This window comes from Cervus elaphus, chromosome X, assembly GCF_910594005.1.
Source record: "Cervus elaphus chromosome X, mCerEla1.1, whole genome shotgun sequence".
In the NCBI taxonomy this organism is placed as follows: Eukaryota; Metazoa; Chordata; class Mammalia; order Artiodactyla; family Cervidae; genus Cervus; species Cervus elaphus.
Genome location: NC_057848.1, coordinates 176,018,660 through 176,035,802, shown reverse-complemented (window position 1 = coordinate 176,035,802; position 17,143 = coordinate 176,018,660). Strand labels below are relative to the sequence as shown.

The 17,143-nt window shown below is 41.3% G+C and overlaps 1 protein-coding gene and 1 long non-coding RNA gene across 2 annotated transcripts; one reads left to right on the top strand and one right to left on the bottom strand.

The window, feature by feature from the left end:
* Window positions 1-258: 258 nt before the first annotated feature.
* Window positions 259-2,531, top strand: LOC122690611 (tetratricopeptide repeat protein 17-like). Its single transcript, XM_043897495.1, is given in 2 exon segments — window positions 259-280; window positions 283-2,531. Coding segments are annotated over 2 exon segments (2,271 nt in total).
* Window positions 2,532-4,150: 1,619 nt separating this feature from the next.
* Window positions 4,151-16,783, bottom strand: LOC122690156. The gene is made up of 3 exons (XR_006339992.1): window positions 16,728-16,783; window positions 7,673-7,780; window positions 4,151-4,623 (listed from the first exon to the last, which is right to left on the bottom strand). It is a non-coding gene; the product is annotated as an uncharacterized LOC122690156 (long non-coding RNA).
* Window positions 16,784-17,143: the final 360 nt, after the last annotated feature.

The following is a 17,143-nucleotide window of genomic DNA, read 5'->3' as shown; positions in this document are numbered from 1 at the left end:
GTGTGTGTGTGTATGTGGTGTTAACAGGTAAGATACACTCTCAGCCACTTTCAAGAATAACTTCTGAGCACTGAATGTTCATCATGGTGTCTATGGTTAATAAGGGATTATATACGCAACCATTTCGTTTTGTAAGAAAAAAGCAGTATTTCATAAAATACTTACAAATGCATTCTTGCTATGAAACTATTACTGGGTTAACCAAAAAGGTCATTTGGATGTCTCCATAAGATGTTACTGCGGGGGGGTGGGGGCAAGATGGCGGTGGCAGTGGGGGTCCGCGGTGCTCCGGTCCAGGCTGGTTCCTCAGCCTTTCCGCCTTGCCGAGTGTGGCAGCTCCAGGGGCCTTCGCCACCACGCACTGGGTCGTCACGGAGGACGGGAAGACCCAGCAGCAGGTGGATTCACCTATGAACTTGAAGCATCCCCATGACTTAGTCATATTAATGAGACAAGAAACAACAGTTAACTACCTCAAAGAACTGGAGAAGCAATTAGTTGCTCAAAAAATCCACATAGAAGAGAATGAGGACAGAGATACAGGACTGGAACAGAGACATAATAAAGAGGATCCAGACTGCATCAAAGCCAAGGTGCCCTCAGGGGACCTAGACCTATATGATGGCACATACATAACTTTGGAGAGCAAAGATATCAGCCCTGAAGATTATATAGACACAGAATCTCCTGTCCCTCCAGACCCTGAGCAACCTGATTGTACTAAAATTCTAGAGCTTCCATATAGTATACATGCTTTTCAGCACTTGCGAGGTGTACAAGAGAGAGTTAATCTTTCTGCACCTCTACTACCTAAAGAAGATCCAATCTTCACGTATTTATCTAAACGATTAGGAAGGAGTATAGATGGCATAGGTCACCTCATTCATGAAGGCCTGCAGAAGAACTCTTCCTCATGGGTACTATATAACATGGCTTCATTTTACTGGAGAATAAAGAATGAGCCATATCAAGTAGTGGAATGTGCCATGAGAGCTCTTCACTTCTCATCCAGGCACAATAAAGACATTGCCCTGGTCAACCTGGCGAACGTTCTGCACAGAGCGCACTTCTCTGCCGACGCTGCTGTCGTGGTCCATGCAGCTCTGGACGACAGTGACTTCTTCACTAGCTACTACACTTTAGGAAACATATATGCAATGCTTGGGGAGTATAACCACTCAGTGCTCTGTTACGACCATGCTTCACAGGCCAAACCTGGGTTTGAGCAAGCCATAAAGAGGAAGCATGCTGTCCTGTGTCAGCAAAAACTTGAGCAGAAATTGGAAGCGCAACATAGATCCCTCCAGCGAACACTGAATGAGTCGAACGAGTATCAAAAGCAACATGACCACTACCTGAGACAGCAGGAAATCCTAGAAAAACATAGGCTGATTCAGGAAGAGCAGATCCTAAGAAATATCATCCATGAGACACAGATGGCAAAACAGGCACAGTTAGGAAATCATCCGATATGCCGTCTGGTCAACCAGCAGCATAGTTTACATTGCCAGTGGGACCAACCTGTGCGCTACCATCGTGGTGATAACTTTGAAAATGTGGACTATGTCCAGTTTGGTGAAGATTCCTCAACCTCCAGTATGATGTCTGTGAACTCTGATGTTCAAACAAATCAGAGTGATATCAGTGATTTGGTCCAGTCTTCTCCTGTAGCCCATTCTGTTCTCTGGATCTGGGGCAGGGACTCTAATGCATATAGGGACAAGCAGCATATTCTGTGGCCTAAAAGAGCTGATTGTGCAGAAAGCTATCCTAGAGTCCCCGTTGGTGGGGAATTGCCAACCTATTTTCTGCCTCCGGAAAACAAAGGACTCAGGATCCACGAACTCAACAGTGATGATTATTCTTCAGAAGAAGAGGCCCAAACCCCTGACTGTTCCATAACTGACATCAGAAAAAGCCAGACCCTGTCCTACTTAGTCAAAGAATTAGAGGTCCGCATGGATCTGAAAGCCAAAATGCCAGATGACCATGCACGAAAAATTTTGCTTTCCCGTATTAATAACTATACTATCCCAGAAGAAGAAATTGGGTCTTTCTTATTTCATGCTATTAACCAGCCTAATGCTCCTGTCTGGCTGACCCTCAATGAAGCTGGACTCTACTGGAGAGCGGTAGGAAATAGCACTTTTGCTATTGCTTGTCTTCAGAGGGCTTTGAATTTGGCCCCCCTTCAATACCAGGACGTTCCTCTTGTGAACTTGGCCAACCTTTTGATTCACTATGCCCTTCATCTTGACGCCACCAAACTGCTACTTCAAGCTTTGGCCATCAGTAGCTCTGAGCCCCTGACCTTTTTGAGCCTGGGAAATGCTTACCTCGCTCTGAAGAATATCAGTGGGGCACTTGAGGTGTTTAGACAGGCTTTGAAATTAACTACCAAATGCCCCGAGTGTGAGAACAGCCTGAAGCTGATCCGCTGTATGCAGTTTTATCCCTTTCTGTACAACATCACCTCTTCTGTCTGCAGTGTAATCCTATTTATTGATGGTTGCTTTGCCAAGTTCCATTGAAGAGCTGAAATTTGAAAGGTGCAAACACCTCTAATCAAAATGATAAACTTCTTATGTTTTAAAACCTAACAGTTGCATTTACTCCAGTCATCTCTGAGCTTTACTAAATGCTTGATGAAAAAGAAAAAAAAAAAAAAGATGTTACTGCAAAACTCAAACGAACTTTTTGGCCAACCCAATACTTTCATACCAGGAAAAAAAAAATAAAAGCCTCTCAAAGACAAGGATGCTAATGTGCATCAATTTAAAAAATATGTATATTTTAACCTATTTGCAAAGCAGAAATAGAGACATGGACATAGAGAACGAACATATGGACCCCAAGAGGGGAAAGAAAGGAGGGGTGGGCTGGATTGGGAGACAGGGATGGACATATAACACTATTGATACTATGTATAAAATAGTTAACTAGTGAGATTCTACTGTATGGCATAGGGAATGCTACTCAGCCCTCTGTGGTGACCTGAAGGGGAAAGAAATCCAAAAAAGAGGGGATATACATGCAAGGTGTTGGAGAAGGAAATGGCAACCCACTCCAGTCTTCTTGCCTAGACAATCCCATGGACAGAGGAGCCTGGCGGGCTACAGTCCACGGGCTCACAAGAGTCGGACACGACTGAGTGACCAAACCAACCACCAGTATATGAGGTATAGCTGATTCACGTTGCCATACAGCGGAAAGTAAGGCAATGTTGTGAAGCAGCTACACTTCAATTAGGAAAAAAAAAATGTTTTTAGTAAAGCAACTAAAAACTGTAAATGCATAAGCTGCAAGCATCATAAAAGCATTACATATGTTCACACATCAGTGTTGCAAATCTGAGCAGCTTTTTAACAGAAATCAAGAGAAAATAAACTCTTTTGCTTAGATAGCTCTAGCAGATGCCTGAGATTTAAAAAAAAAAAAAAATTAAAAGATGGATTGCTACTTTGAAAATAAATCAAAGATGGAAAGTCACATCCCAGCTCAATTAAATAAGCCCTGAGCAACTTAAGAAAGGGAGACAGGCAAATAAATCATTCATTAGTAATACCTCAGTCAAGCAACTAGTTAACTTAGATTTCATCAGTGACACATTTGGAAAAAATTAAAGAGCATTTGGGCTGATGTTTTAAAAAAATAAATTGCCTAAAAATTTATGGATTCAGACAGTACCGAGTGACTAAGCACATTAAGAAGAATGAAGTGAAAGTGAAAGTTGCCCAGTCGTGTCCGACTCTGCAACCCCATGGACTATACAGCCCATGGAATTCTCCAGGCCAGAATACTGGAGTGGGTAGCCTTTCCTTTCCCTTCTCCAGGGGATCTTCCCAACCCAGGGATCGAACCCAGGTCTCCCACATTGCAGGTGGATTCTTTACCAGCTGAGCCACAAGGGAAGCCCAAGAAGAAAAATAGTTAAACTCTATGAAGAACAAAAAGAACAAAAGAAATGTTAACTCTGTCTCCAATAGTGACTGATTTGCTAATATTTAATTGTCTTTTACTTTCATTAACCGCCTTGTAAGTGAACCGACTAAGAAATCTTTTAATCATTTATCCCTGCTTACTCTCTTGAAAGTAACTCGGGTAATGGTAACAAGGAAATTCTTTATGTATCAAGGATCTTGATAATTTGTAACATTCTCTCTTCCATAGTGTCCAGAGGACATAAAATTTACTATTTTAAGTATCAACATTCAAGTTTTTAAAACTTTTATAGAGCATAATTCCTGTATTAGTAGATGACTTCTGAAGATTTCAAACACAGTTGCCTTTTTCAAGATGTTGGAAAAAGGATAAAGTCATGTTTGAACTTCAGGAAAAGCACGCAAGATTTTCCCCTCCATTTCACACCTTTAGATTACAGGCTGGTTTTTTTTTTTTTTAATTACCATTATAAGTGTGAGTGATGTATTTTTAATTTGCCCGGTAGGCTTTAGCAAAAGGAATTATTGAAAGTAGATCACGGCCCCAGTTTTGCATTTTCAGAGGTACAGCATCTTGCTTTCTCCTTTACGAAGGGTGTTGTTTCAGATGTCTCCAGCTGAGCTTTCCAGCTTGCGGTCTGTGACGAATCCTGCCTGCATTCCAGTCATCGGAGGGTGTCAACTGAAAAAAAAAAAAAAAACCAAAAACAAACATTGCACAATCTCAGCTAGCTTTGTGTCCTACACACAACAGAGAGAGAACGGAAAGGCAAGTCGGCTTTTATAAATAAGACGTGATTTTCCTATGCGTGTGCTTGCTCAGTCACTCAGCTGTGTGCAACTCTGCTTTTTTAACATGTACAACGGCAACACAATGTAGGTTGCTGTTGTTTAGCAGGTAAGTCATGCCCGACTCTCTGCGACCCCATGGATTGTAGCCCACCAGGCTCCTCTGTCCATGGGACTCTCCAGGCAAGAATACTGGAGTGGGTTGCCATGTCCTCCTCCAGGGGATCTTCCCCACCCAGGGATCGAACCCTGAATATTTGGCAGGGAATGTATTATCATCTCCATATACTCTAGCTGATGGATATATTTATTTTCATCGTATTGTTCTTTGTCTGATTTTCACTATCCTTGTGAGCAAGAGAGTAAACGCCCCAATTTAATAATCAAATGATTTTAAAATGTCTAATTTATCAAACAATTTTTTTTTGTTTACTGTACTTATTTTTCAATGGTACTCAGAATGTCTGAGTTTCCTTGTTTATTTACTTGGATGTGGACCATTTTTAGCGTGTTTATTGAATCTGTTACTGTATCGCTTCTGTTTTATGCTTTATTTTGTTTTGTTTTTGCCCCCGAGGCATGTGAGATCGTAACTTCTAACCAGGGATTGACCCTGCACCCCCTGCATTGGAAGGCGAAGTCTCAACCACTGGATGGTCCATGAGGGAAGTCCCGAGGTCCCTTTGAAAACTATATCCATGAGCACAGGAAGGAATTAACAAGGACTATACAAGGTAAAACAAGGTATAAGGGTATCTTATTTGCTGGATAAAGCAATCCATTCATAGATGAGTGGTCCCTGACAAAAGCCAGAATTACGCTTCAAAAATAGGATGGAAAACTTGCCTGTTGCGTCTATATAGCTTAGGTCTAATATCATTATCCATGAAAATGATTTTTCTTTACAAGTGATTTTAGAAACTTCACACTTTTTAGATGATTTTGCTAGAACTAAGAGATTCTGAATTTGTAGTAGCTTTCAACTGAAATATTTAAATGAGTTCCACTGGGAAATTTTCATTATACTTTTTTGTTTTTGCCTTGCTTTTTTGCCCCTGGTGGCTCAGTGGTAAAGAATTTGCCTGCAATGCAGGAGATACGGGTTTGATGCCTGGGTCAGGAAGATCCCCTGGAGGAGGGCATGGCAACCCACTCCAGGATTCTTGCCTAGAGAATCCCATGGACAGAGGAGCCTGGCGGGCTACAGTCCAGGCTGCAAAGAGTCAGACACGACTGAAGTGACTGAGAATGTATGTACATACATGACTACTTGTTCTGTATATTGTCACCAATAACTAATTTCCATTAGCTTTAACCAAAAGGTTATTGAGTGCCTGAGAGTATTACTAAAATTGTCGTTATATTTATTCAACCATTATAGATTTAATCTGTCTGTTCCGAATGTATCATATTTTTTTTTTTGCCCTTCATACAGATAAATTTTAGTACATTTTAATTCAAGTAATATGAAGAAAAATAAGAGCAGGGTGACCCATATTTTTGGCATGATACAAGATGTTCAAACTCTCTTATCTAGTCTACTGATTTTTTTTTTTTTTTTTAATGCAGACAGTAATTTTAGGAGCAGAAGCCCAGTTTCTCCCAAGCTGTCAATGTGCGTGCATTCCTGGGAGACGTATGCATTGCTTATATCTACGAAAATTAATTACCATCTGACAGTATATGACACATTTATTTTTTACTATGTGTTTTTTAATTAATTTTTATTGGAGGATAGTAGCTTTAAAGTGTTGTGTTAGCTTCTACTGTATGGCAAAGCGAATCGGCCATATGTATACATATATTCCCCTCTTTTTAGAGTTTCCTTCCCGTTTAGGACATCACAGGGTGATGAGTAGAGTCCCCTGTGTTGTATGGCAGGTTTTTATTGGTTATCTGTTTTAGACATAGTATTAAACTCGTGTATATGTGTCAATGGAAATCTTCCGATTCCTTCCACCCCGTCATTTTGCCCTTGGTCCTTTTGCATTTGTAGAGACGTGTATGGACAGAGAGGGTGGGATACAGACACAAGTTAGAAAGAAAAACAAGTTTCACATGTTAACATATATATATATATATATATACACATATGGAATCTAGAAAAAAATGGTACAGCCAATCTTCTTTGCAAAAAGCAGAGATAGAGACACAGACTTAGACGTAATAAATTAAGAAACATGCCCCCATTACATGTTTAATATAAAATTTGATACATATGTAGCATATTCTAAATACGTCTCCCAGTTCCCACACGACCCTGCATATGCAGGGGAACCTTGACTTTTTATATTAAAAAGAGAGCCCTGTTTCTGTCTTAGACCTGCTGCTATGAATCCATGCTCATGTGTTTCTACAAACACTTTGCAGGACTGACGACCACATATTGAAGCCTCCTTCAAATAGAAAAACGGATGGAGACTCAAGAGAATTTTCAGGGTTTTATTTCTGGTTTTTTTTTTTTTTGCTTGCATTGTCCACATGAATCATTTTCCTTTTGCTCTTAGTGATTTGTTGTTGGTTAAAAGAAATTTTCTTTCAAAGGTATCAGGGAACAATTTTTTAAATAGAAAAGTTCATTCCAGGGGGCCTCCTGGCGGCTCAGTGGTAAAGAATCTGCCTGCAAATGCAGAAGACTGGGGTTCAGTCCATGATGCGGGAAGACCCCACGTGCCTTGAGATAGCTAAGCTCGTGTGCTATTCGTCCTGTGTTCTGGAGCCCAGGTTCCACAACATGAGGAGCCACTACGGGGAGAAACCCACGCACCACACCTAGAGAAAAGTCTCTGCGGCAACGGAAGACCCAGTGCAGCCCCAGATACGAGACTGCTGTTTCTTTAACAATTGTTTTAACTGGTGCTTTTTAATCTAATTTTGAGCTTCTGCTGCTGTTGGCTGGCCCATCACTCCGCAGTGGTTTTGCAATGTATGACTGCATTTACCTTTTTCCTTACCAAAGTTCTTTCACCAGTAACACGAATAATTAAAAATTATGTGATGTTAGAAATGTTCTTGATATACTTTTCCTCCCCTCACTGGTAAATTCTTTTCTGTTAAAAAAAAAAAAAAATTGGAGTATAATGGCTTTACCACTATGGTGTTGTTTCAGATATACAACAAAGTGAATCAGCCATAAGCATATGTGTATCGCCTCCCTCCCACTCCCTTGACATAATTTTAAATAGAAATTGTAGTTTTAAAAATAAGAAACCAGCACAGAAATAATACTAACAAACATTTTTCTCAGAGCAATGCATCTTCAAACTTTCAAGTATTAGTAAAGAGCCAATTTGCCTCTCAGATACCACAAATACATATTTAAATTTCTCTTGAGAACCTCTCACTATTTTTGCTTCCGTTTAATTAGATAGCAAGACCGCACTGATTTCATGAATATCAAAGCTCTCTACAGTACACTCGGAAGGCAATTTTTTTAAAGTGAGGGTAGCTCAGAAATGCAGGGTGGGATAGGTCATTATGCTTTAAAGTGAAATACACTAAAAACCAAACAAACAAAAAAACTGAATAACAAAAATTTCAATGACACCTGTGATTCAGCCACTAACATTTAACGACAGTAACACCCCTTCCTATTTCCAAACGATGGATTTCAAACAGATCCCCATTCAGAGGGTGGGCTTTGAATTTAGCTGTTTACTCTCGAAACTGAGCCGTTGACAGGTCGCTAAAACTGTGGACATCCTTGTGTCTACACTTTCATATTCGACATCTCTCTGGTCGGTGAGATGGATCCTTTTGGGCAAATCTTTCACATATACCGAGAATCGAGTACTGCTTCTGACCAAACTCAACAGCGTCACTGTGAAGTCTGTATTTTCCTCCCATAAATCCACAGCATCGCCCTGAAAGCTCTGCTCATTTTTCCCCCATGAATTTCTGCATCCCTGGTCTCCACCACGTGGGCACACCTCTGAGATGTTTGCTAAACACACGTAAGGAGATGATAACGGCCTTGCCCAATGCTTTGCAATAGAAACCCAAGGTCTTCAGTGTAACAGACTTTAACACTGGGTAACCTGTCACACAAGGAATTGTCATACAAGTCCTTATCTTGTATTTCTCCTACATTCTCTTTCTTCCGGCCAGAGGTTAGCTGGCAGACACCTGCTCACTCCTGCCCTGGGGTCTCTGCCCTGGTTGAACCCCAAGTCTGTATAAGCTTCGTCACTCACTCCTCTCAAATCTTCCTCCAAGAAATCTCTTACGCCTGTCATGTTTTCCCTTTCTGTCTTTGAGAGTGTCAGTTGCTCAGTTCTGTCCGATTCTTTGCGACCCCACGGACTGTAGCCCGCCTGGCTCCTCTGTCCATGGGATTCTCCAGGCAAGAAGACTGGAATGGGTTGCCGTTTCCTCTTCCAGCTTCCCGACCCAGAGATCGAACCCGGGTCTCTTGCACTGCATGGGAATTCTTTACCAGCTGAGCCACAAGGGAAGCCCTTTTTGTCTTTAGACCTTAGTGAAAATTGCAGCCCACAATCCCACATTTCTACCTCGAACCTGTCTGCTCTACATCAACTGTTTCAATAACACTTGCTATTCCATTCTTCTGAACTAAAATACATTTTATTTATGATATTCTTCATTGACTCTTTTACTAAATATAAGACCCCCAAGGGTGAGGACTTATTTTCTGTTTTGTTCATCACCAAAGTATATTCAGCATCCCAGCTGGGACATTTCTGTATCAGAAAATAGGTACTGACCATAGGATATTATAGGTTGTGTCAGAGAAGACTCTTGACAGTCCCTTGGACTGCAAGGAGATCCAACCAGTCCATCCTAAAGGAAATCAACCCTGAATATTCATTGGAAGGACTGAAGCTGAAGCTGAAACTCCAATCCTTTGCCCACCTGATGTGAAGAGCTGACTCATTGGAAAAGACCTTGATGCTGGGAAAGATTGAGGGCAGCAGGAGAAGGGGACGACAGAGGATGAAATGGTTGGATGGCATCACCGACTCGATGGGCATGACTTTGAGCAAGCTCCAGGAGTTGGAGATGGACAGGTAGGCCTGGCGTGCTGCCGTCCATGGGGTTGCAAAGAGTCGGACAGGACTGAGCGAACTTCACTTTCATTTTCAAATGATAATGATGGGGGGGGGGGGGCACAAATAGCTTCTTCATGTATTAGGAAAGACGCGATAGAAACCATCAGACTTACTCGTATCTTAAATGTTGATTAAGCACCCACTGCATTCGCAGCAGCCTAGGTGTAGTGAATAAAACAGGCACGCGGCTGTGTTTTGTTTTCTAAAACATCCCTGACAGTCTGGACACCAGGAGCTCAGAAAGATGTCTAACTCCTTCTGCAAGTATGCACATCCTTCTGTGTGATAAACGTCTCTTATTTGCAGAGCACTGGAGGCAGCCAGAAAGGCAGAAGGGTGAAGGAGACACAATTTAGCCCGTATTCACTAAAAGACCTCATTGCAATAAAAGCACAACATCTGTAGTGAGGTGGGGACTTCTTTGCAGTAGTTTCTTGATAATTATTGTTTGTTTCTCTCTCTCATCCCTGAAACAGTTTTGTATTTCAGAGTTGACTGATAACCAGAAATCTGTGGGCTTCTTTTATAATTTTTATAACTCAAAAAATTAATTTGTTATTGACTTTAGAGAAAGGCTCAGATCGTTAACTCTCTGGCAATAGGTTTGTAGACAATATTATTTGCCAAGGAATTCACAGGGCAAACTCCTCTTATTACAGATTTGTGTATCCCCTTTATGTTACGACCTTAGGATGCTAATTTGTGCCGCTAAATTAAAATAGCTATTTTGATGACAGAGAAAGGTCAGTGCTCACAGGCTGGGTGGATGAATGTTAAGTCAGTTTTGTGTGTATGTGTGAGTCACTCAGTCATGTCTGACTCTTTGTGACCCCAACGACTGTAGCCCGACAGGCTCCTCTGTCCACAGGATTCTCCAGGCAAGAATAGTGGAGTGGGTTGCCATGCCCTCCTCCAGGGGATCTTCCTGACCCAGGGATCAAACCCGGGTCTCTTGCATTGGAGGCAGATTCTTTACTGTCTGAGCCTCCAGGGAAGCCCTTAAATCGATTGTTGAAAACACTAAATGTTACAGAAAATGAATAACTAATGTCTAAGAGCTGCATAAAGGTATGCACAGAAATGAGTAAGAAGGTGGAAAAGTAAATGGAGACTACTTAAAGGAAAAAAGCTATTATCAAGGTGGAACAAAATTACACTCTATGAAGGTGATATTTGAAACTTAAAATGTTACAATTTTAGGTGGCGACCCACTCCTGTGTTCTTGTCTGGAAAATCCCATGGACGAAGGAGCCTGGTAGGCTATAGTCCGTGGGGTCGCAAAGAGTCGGACATGGCTGAGCAACTTCACTTTTTCTTTTCTTTCTTTAGGTGATTCTGGAGATTTAGTATTATTAAAGTAATGACTAAATAATTTAGTAATTATCATCTGTTTTGTGTGCTAACATGTCTTCATCTTATTCTTTATTTATAAGTGTCCTGGAATAAAAAAAAATACTGTACGATGTTATAGAAAACGTGTCACAATGAAAGGCATTCAACTCTTGTCTGTCATTTCCTTAAAAAGAATGCAGATTTACAATCAGTCCTTGATTTGATTCTGGGTTGAATCAGCAAAGATTAAAACATGTTTCAGAGGGGACTTCCCTGGTGGTCCAGTGGTTAAAAGCTTACCTTCCAAGGCAGAGCATCGTGGGTTTGATCCCTGGTCTGGGAGTTAAGATCCCACTTGCCTCGAGGCCAAAAAATTCAAATGCAAAACAAAAGCCTTACAGTCACTAATTCAATCAAGGCTTTAAAAATGGTCTGCATAAAAAATACATTTTGGAGATAATAAAAGAAATTCAGTTGGGTATTAAATATTATGGAATTGCTCATAGTTATTGATTTTCATAAATAAAGCTAGAGTTCTATGTTGTTTTGAAAGGATATTTAAGTATCTACCTATTAAAAAACCATGTTCTCTTTAATATGACATCCTTTACCAAAGAAATATAAGTGAAGCAAACATAACAAGATGTGAAACATTGGTAGACACAGAGAAAGAATATTTAGTGTTCATTAGACATTATGCTCTATGTTTCTGCGTATTTGAGTGCTTTGAAAATTTTTTTAAATTCAAGAAATATTTCAAGGAAGAATATTCATCATTGAATATGCATTTAATGGAATACAAAGCCACTTATTCATTCACATTTTATGTCTCTAAAACCTGTCTTGTCTAACATTTGGAGTAATGGCTGAAGACCCTTTACCAAATCAAAAGAGTTGGTTGTCTTCCTAAAATACATTTTTACTCAGCTTCATGGGAGACAAAATAATGGGACCAGTGACATCTAAGCCTTTGGTGTGAATGTCTCAATTTGCATTTTTGAGAGGTGGGTGCCAATGGAGGAATGAAGATGCCTGCTAAGACAATATAAATTCTTGTAAGTAAGTAAGTGAAGTGGCTCTTTGCAACCCCAGGCACCAAACTTCTCTGTCCATGAGGTGACCATGCCCTCCTCCAGGGCATCTTCCCGACCCAGGGATCGAACCCAGGTCTCCCACTTTGCAGGCAGATGCTTTAACCTCTGAGCCAGCAGGGAAGCCATCTACATCAGTTCTTGTAAATGTGTCCTTTCACTCCCAAATGAGCACATTAGGGGTGACAAGGTGAAAGACTTCACATACTGAGAAAACTGTTGGTCACTCAGTCGTATCTGACTCTCTGCGACCCTGAGGACTGTAGCCCGCCAGGCTCCTCTGTCCATGGGATTCTCCAGGCAAGAATACTGGAGTCATACGTGGTTGTCATTTCCTTCTCCAGGGGATCTTCTCAAGCCAGGGATGGAATCCGCAACTCCTGCATTGACAGGCAGATTCTTTACAGTCTGATCCACCAGGGAACTCCCCCAAACCATAAATCCATTCCTGAGGGAAGCATATTTGTTCAGTAGAGACTCATTACTATGTCCAGAGGGTTGCACCTTCCAGAAACATAAGCTGGCTCAAAATATGCTTATGTTTAAAGAATACGCCCTTCAGGGACTTCACTTGTAGTCCAGGGGTTAAGAAGTTCAGTCGCTCGGTCCTGTCTGACTCTTTGCAACCCCATGGAATGCAGCAAACCAGGCTTCCCTGTCCATCACCAACTCCCGGAGCTTGGTCAAACTCACGTCCATTGAGTCGGTGATGCCATCCAACCATCTCATCCTCTGTCATCCCTTTCTCCTCCTGCCTTCAATCTTTCCCAGCATCAGGGTCTTTTCCAATGAGTCAGTTCTTCGCATCAGGAGGCCAAGTGTTGGAGTTTCAGCTTCAGCATCAGTCCTTCCAGTGAATACTCAGGGTTAATTTCCTTTAGGATGGACTGGTTGGATCTCCTTGCAGTCCAATGGGCTCTCAAGAGTCTTCTCCAACACCACAGTTGAAAAGCATCAATTCTTTGGTGCTCAGCTTTCTTTATGGTCCAACTCTCACATCCATACATGACTACTGGAAACACCATAGCTTTGACTAGATGGACCTTTGTTGGCAAAGTCATGTCTCTGCTTTTTAATATGCTGTCTAGGTTAGTCATAACTTTTCTTCCAAGGAGCAGGTGTCTTTTTTAACTTTATGGCTGCAGTCACCATCTGCAGTGATTCTGGAGCCAAAGGAAATAAAGTCTATCAGTGTTTCCATTGTTTCCCCATCTATTTGCCATAACGGGTTAAGACTCCACTTGCCAATTCAGGGTTTGATCTCTGGTCCAGGAAGATCCCATATGTCTGGGGCGAGTAAGCCCGTATGTCACAAGGACTGAGCCTGTGGGCTCCAATTACTGCAGCTCGCTCGTCTAGAGCCTGTGCTCCGCCACACGAGGAATCCGTTCACTGCAACTAGAGAATCACCTTTGCTCGCCACGACTAGAGAAAGCCCATGTGCAGCAACAAAGACCCAGCACCACCAAAAATAATTAATTAAAATACAATTAAAAAAAAATTTTAAACACATGATTTGGATTGCACACACTCCTGAATTTCTAGTACAATATACAGTCGATTTCCTGGTGGCCTGACGGTAAAGACTCTGCCTGCAATGCAAAAGAGGAGGGTTTGATTCCTGGGTCGGGAAAAGGGAATGGCAACCCCCTGCAGTGTTCTTGCTGGAGAATCCCATGGACAGAGGAGTCTGGTGGGCTACAGTCCACGGGGGTCGCAAAGAGTCAGACAGGATTGAGCAACCAACACCCTTACTTCACTTCAACAGACCCATATCCTGGCTTACTAGGCAGAGAAGGAAACTATTTTCTATCTACTTTGCATCACATAGGCTTTAAATGTGGACAAAATCCAGCAAAACCTAAGATTCAAAAGCAGCCTCCACAGACTATATTGACCCTTGTGATCAATGGTTTTATGGGAAAACAGTCTGAATGATTCATAGCATATAGTCGTAAACAGATTAAAGGGAATAATTATGACACATATAACTGCACATTATAGACTCCCAAGGAGGATAAACTAAACGTATTCTGTTTATTCAAAGAGAAAAATGGAAAGGGAAAGTTGCACATTTGTGGCCGACTCTTTGCAACTCCATGGACTACACAGTCCATGGAATTCTCCAGGCCAGAATACCAGAGTGGGTAGCCAATCCCTTCTCCAGGGGATCTTCCCAACCCAGGGATGGAACCCAGGTCTCCCACATTGCAGGTGGATTCTTTACCAGCTGAGCCACAAGAGAAGCCATTTATTCAAAGTATAAAATAAATTTACAAGACTCTGAGTTGCCTTGTGATATGGAAGGGTTGACTATATAAATCTATGGCTGATTCATATCAATGTATGACAAAACCCACTGAAATGTTGTGAAGTAATTAGCCTCCAACTAATAAAAAAAAAAAAAGTGGATGGAAACTAAAGTTTAGTAAACACCAAAAAAAAAAAAAAAATAATGAAAGAAAATAATGCCCTTCCTTTTGAGGAACTGTGATCCCACTATAACATTTTTTTCAGTGACGTTTTCGAAAAGAAATCTCTTAGATGAAGTGCTGTTTTTGGTGTGGAGAAACCACAGTTGTCTGACATAAAACAGGTATGATTTTGACAAGCCCGGTTCATTTTAAAACACTTTTGGAAATGTTTAAAAAAAAAATGCAGAGTTACTTCTATGTTTTTTTTTAAATTTTTTAAAAAAATTTATTTATCTTAATTGGAGGCTAATGACTTTACAATATTGTGGTGTTTTTTGCCATACACTGACATGAATCAGCCATGGGTGTACATGTGTTCCTCATCCTGAACTCCCCTCCCACCTCCCTCCCCATCCCATCGCTCAGAATTACTTTTAAAGTAGATGCAGAACGTATAATACGGGACTTCCCATGTGGCTCAGCAGTATTCTCTCAATGCAGCCAATGTAGGAGACCAGGGCAGGAGACTGGGGTTCAATCCTTGGGTCAAAAAGATCCCTTGGAGGAGCAAAGGACAGCCCAGTCCAGTATTCTTTCCTGGAGAATCCCATGGACAGAGGAGCCTGGCGGGCTGCAGTCCGTGGACTCTCAAGGGTCAGACCCGACTTAGTGGCAAAATCATCACCACCACCAGCTTCTTTCTACCCAGTCCATCACACTGATAAAATAATCTCTCTAACAAAATAATCTCTCTTTCTATAACATCTCCACCAGACAGAGACCTCCATAAATGCGGTCTCAACATTTCAAATTCATCTTTATACTCTCAAAACATTCCGTATTCCCCGGCCCACCGAGGGCATCCCTGAATACTCTCCGTCCTGAATCCAGAGAGATGTTTAATCTTTCTAATGAGAGAGGTTTAAAAATAAATTTATGTCATTTGAATATATAAATATTTAGAGAATTAGATGAAATGATCAAATCCCTAATGAAGTTGCATGCATTTTAATTTAATAGGAAATAATACCTTAATTTAGAAACACGACTTCATCTCCTCCTCACTTCGTGACCTAGTTTTATGCACTTTTTCATACAATTTTGAAACTGTCTTCTTCAAAGCAACCACGACCAAGTGCAACTGTTCATAAACCTCAAATTCATCTCCAACTAATGAACACTTGAAGTCAATCAGGTTTTGCACTCTGTGCTGCCGCCACTGAAAATTTTCTCATAAGGCACGAGTGCTGATTTTTATACCTTCATGAGTTTATTTTTCCATTCTGTTTTCATCTGCAGAATTCTTCATTCTACAAACAAAGCTTTTACTCTATGGCTTTTTAAATGGGTCTAACATATTTAAAAGTCTCTTGGATATTTCCATGCTTTCAGCAAAAAAACATTAACGTTAAAATAGTTATTAACATGCGACATACATGTATACTAATATATTCCTATATATTGTATAGTGTTTATATACATGTATATTATATTTTATTTTGTATTAGTAGTAGGTATATATTAATTATTAGTAACGACATATGTTCTTGCTGTTTAGTTGTTCAATCGTGTCTGACTCTTTTGCGACTCCATGGGCTATAGCCCACCAGGCTCCTCTGTCCATGGGATTCTCCAGGCAAGAATCCTGGAGTGGGTTGCCATTCCCTTGTCCAGGGGAATCTGCCCGACCCAGGGATTGAACCCAGGTCTCCCACATTGCAGGCAGATTCTTGATCATCTGAGCTACAAGGGAAGCCCAAGAACACTCGAGTGGGTAGCCTATCCCTTCTCCAGCGGATCTTCCCCACCCAGGAATCGAACCGGCGTCCGCTGCATGGCAGGCAGATTCTTTACCGACTGAGGTATCAGGGAAGCCACGTGTCCTATAGTAGATATGTACACAGCATCTAAACCTCTGGATTGACCCTCCCACAGGACAATGCATTACTCCTAGCGCCCGAGAGTGGTTAACAGCAGTCTCTCTCTCTCTCTCTCTTTTGAATAAGCCACTGAAACGTAGGAAAGGAGAGATATTATCAGGTCTTCAGCTTCAGTGCATGGAGGACTCAGTGCAATGGATACGAGGCTTACTCTTGTGGAGTCTGCTGCGTCCAGACAACTGGGGATCATCTCCTGGGGGGCTTGCTGCTCTGCGTCTGGAAAAAAAAAAAAACTGGGTCAATCATGCTGGGTTTTCTCTTCTCAAGGCCTCTGTCAGATCTAATCCTTTTTTTATGCACGTCATCACATAACCTCTCGGTGGATTAAGGGGAAGAAGATGTGAACCCTGTATGTGTTAATATTAATACACAGTTTACCCATTTGGAAGATTCCAGAAATGCCTTTGGACGGATGAAAGCAGAATGTGACCCAGTGTGGACTGTTCCGATTATCTACCCTCCTCACGGCATGGTTTCAGACACATTTTGATAAACTGTGCCTTGCGTTTCTGTTCAAGCCATCTTACGGCACTAATGATAAAACCAGGAAAGGTCTCCCATGTGTCC